The sequence below is a fragment of the Propithecus coquereli genome, unplaced genomic scaffold (assembly GCF_000956105.1).
Source record: "Propithecus coquereli isolate 6110/MARCELLA unplaced genomic scaffold, Pcoq_1.0 Scaffold528, whole genome shotgun sequence".
In the NCBI taxonomy this organism is placed as follows: Eukaryota; Metazoa; Chordata; class Mammalia; order Primates; family Indriidae; genus Propithecus; species Propithecus coquereli.
Window position 1 is genome coordinate 834591 of NW_012151152.1, and position 2077 is coordinate 836667.

Sequence of the window (2077 nt, forward strand, 5' to 3'; positions counted from 1 at the left end):
TCGCCCCGCCCAGGACCCTAAGTTGCCACCGCGGCCCCAGCGGAGGCTCGTGCTGCTGACCGCCGCGCGACGCCTGGGCTGTCGGAGTCCCCGCTGCCGCCGTCATGTCCCGGCAGCTGTCTCAGGCCCGGCCCGCCACAGTGCTGGGCGCCATGGAGATGGGGCGCCGCATGGACGCGCCGGCCAGCGCCGCGGCTGTGCGCGCCTTTCTGGAGCGCGGCCACACCGAGGTGGACACGGCCTTCGTGTACAGCGACGGCCAGTCCGAGAGCATCCTGGGCGACCTGGGGCTCGGGCTGGGTGGCAGCCGCTGCAGAGGTAACAGTCGCCCCTGACCGCCCCCTGCACCTTGCGGAGCTGGTCCTGTCCCCAGCCGTGCACCGCCCGGCCCGGCCGGACCGCGGGCAGCACCGACAGCTTCGTCCCCACACCCGGCCCCTGACACTCCTAAGTTCTGTGAACCCTGGGCTCCTCAAACACATCTCACCCGGGACAACTGGACGGTACTTTGCCCCGACTCCTGTCCTCCCGTCTTCCCCTCCTGGAAGGTAGCCCGGTACCCTCCCCCAGGGACTCCCAACCCTAGTCTGGCCTGGAACGACTTGGCGAACCCCTCTCTGGGGCTCTGAAAACGCCACTCCCCGCCCCAGGCCCTCGCAGGTGCCCCTGAGGCCTGATCTGCAGAAATCCTGTTTTTATCACCTTGTCACTCCCTGGCACAGCCCCAGGTCAGACTTTGGAACAAGCTCGTGATCTGCTTTCTCCTTGGCTCATGCCAGCCTTGCTCTGGGCCCTAGACTTTGCTCTGGGTGCCTTGTTGTGTTGGCAGCACCACCATCCTCACCAGGGTGGCAGTGCCTGGGAGCCTTTGTGCTCCCCCAAGCAGGATGGGGAAGTGGGGTGGGACAGTGTCTGACTGCCCTCTCAGTACCAGGCTCCATCCCAGGCTATAGGAGAGAGCTGGACACTAAGCCCCTCCAGGAAGCTCAGATTATAGAGCTGGCTGGGGGCCCAGAGGGAGCCCTTCCTGGGCGGGAGCCGGTGAAGAAAGGTCAGAGAGGAGTTTGCCAGGGGCGTTGGTGTGCAAAGGCAGTGAGATTTGGCACCGTCCAGGGTGTTGGCGTTGGCAGACGTGGTTCAAGGGGAGGGTGGGGGTATGGGGGCAGGGGAGCGGCCCTCAGTCTGATGCCTTTTGAATTGCCTGGGATGGTGCCTGGAAGGCACGTAGTGAGGATTCAGAAAGGCCAGCCCCTACTTCGTTCCTCATATTAGCACTCTTTGCCTCCGCCCACTCCCCCCTCTGGTGGAGGGTCTTGCTCTGTGTCTCCTCTGATTCACAGCACAGTGTGGTAGATCTGGAACAACAGGAGAAGATGCCTGCAGCTCAGTGCCACGGTCTTTCTAGACCACCTGGCGCATCTCAGTGAGAACTCTGATCTCAATTCCTCCTTCTCTTCCATCCCTGAGGGCCAGGGCTAGCTGGGCCAAGTCTGCAGGTCTCAGACCTGAGGTTAAGTTCTCAGCAAGATAGGGAGGGATGGTGGTGGAATGGAAAAATTCCAAATGAGTAGTCCCTGCAACCTGCCATCTCCCAGGTCTCAAGGGCTCCAGTGACTGCCCGCCTGCCTGCCCGAGTGACTTCCTAAGTGTGAAAAATGGCAAGAGGACTCTCCACTCACCCATCGGTCCAGCCAACTAGAATTCCTAACAGAGGGCAGGGACACAGCACTGAGCTCACTTCTGACCCACTTGAAAGGCCAACCCTTGGCCTGTTCTTCTGGGGAGGGGTCTCTAATCGATGCCTGCCTTTCCTGCCCAGGGGCCCAAGGTGACACCTCTTGCATCTCTTTCCTGAATTCCTGTTGCTGTCTCTTTAGTGGTTTCCCCATTTCTGGACCTGCTCTCGGTCCATGCTGCATTCAAGTCATCTTTCAGAACTACAAGGCTCACCACTTAGCTCCCCATCGTAAAAGCCTTCGGAGGCCCCCCACAGCCTCCCGAAGTCCACACTCCACGGGCACCAGTCAAGGGGGAAGCAGATCACATGCCCACTCTGAAGTCAGGGGCTGTGACAGAG

The 2077-nt window shown here is 61.3% G+C and overlaps 1 protein-coding gene across 1 annotated transcript in view; it reads left to right on the forward strand.

Moving 5' to 3' along the window:
* Positions 1-16: 16 nt before the first annotated feature.
* The window catches only part of LOC105820442 (aflatoxin B1 aldehyde reductase member 3-like), an 11367-nt gene continuing 9306 nt past the window's right edge, over positions 17-2077 (forward strand). The window contains exon 1 of the mRNA XM_012656922.1: positions 17-318. Coding sequence (XP_012512376.1) covers positions 105-318 — 214 coding nt within the window. The 5' untranslated portion in view covers positions 17-104. The remainder of the gene's footprint in view (positions 319-2077) is intronic.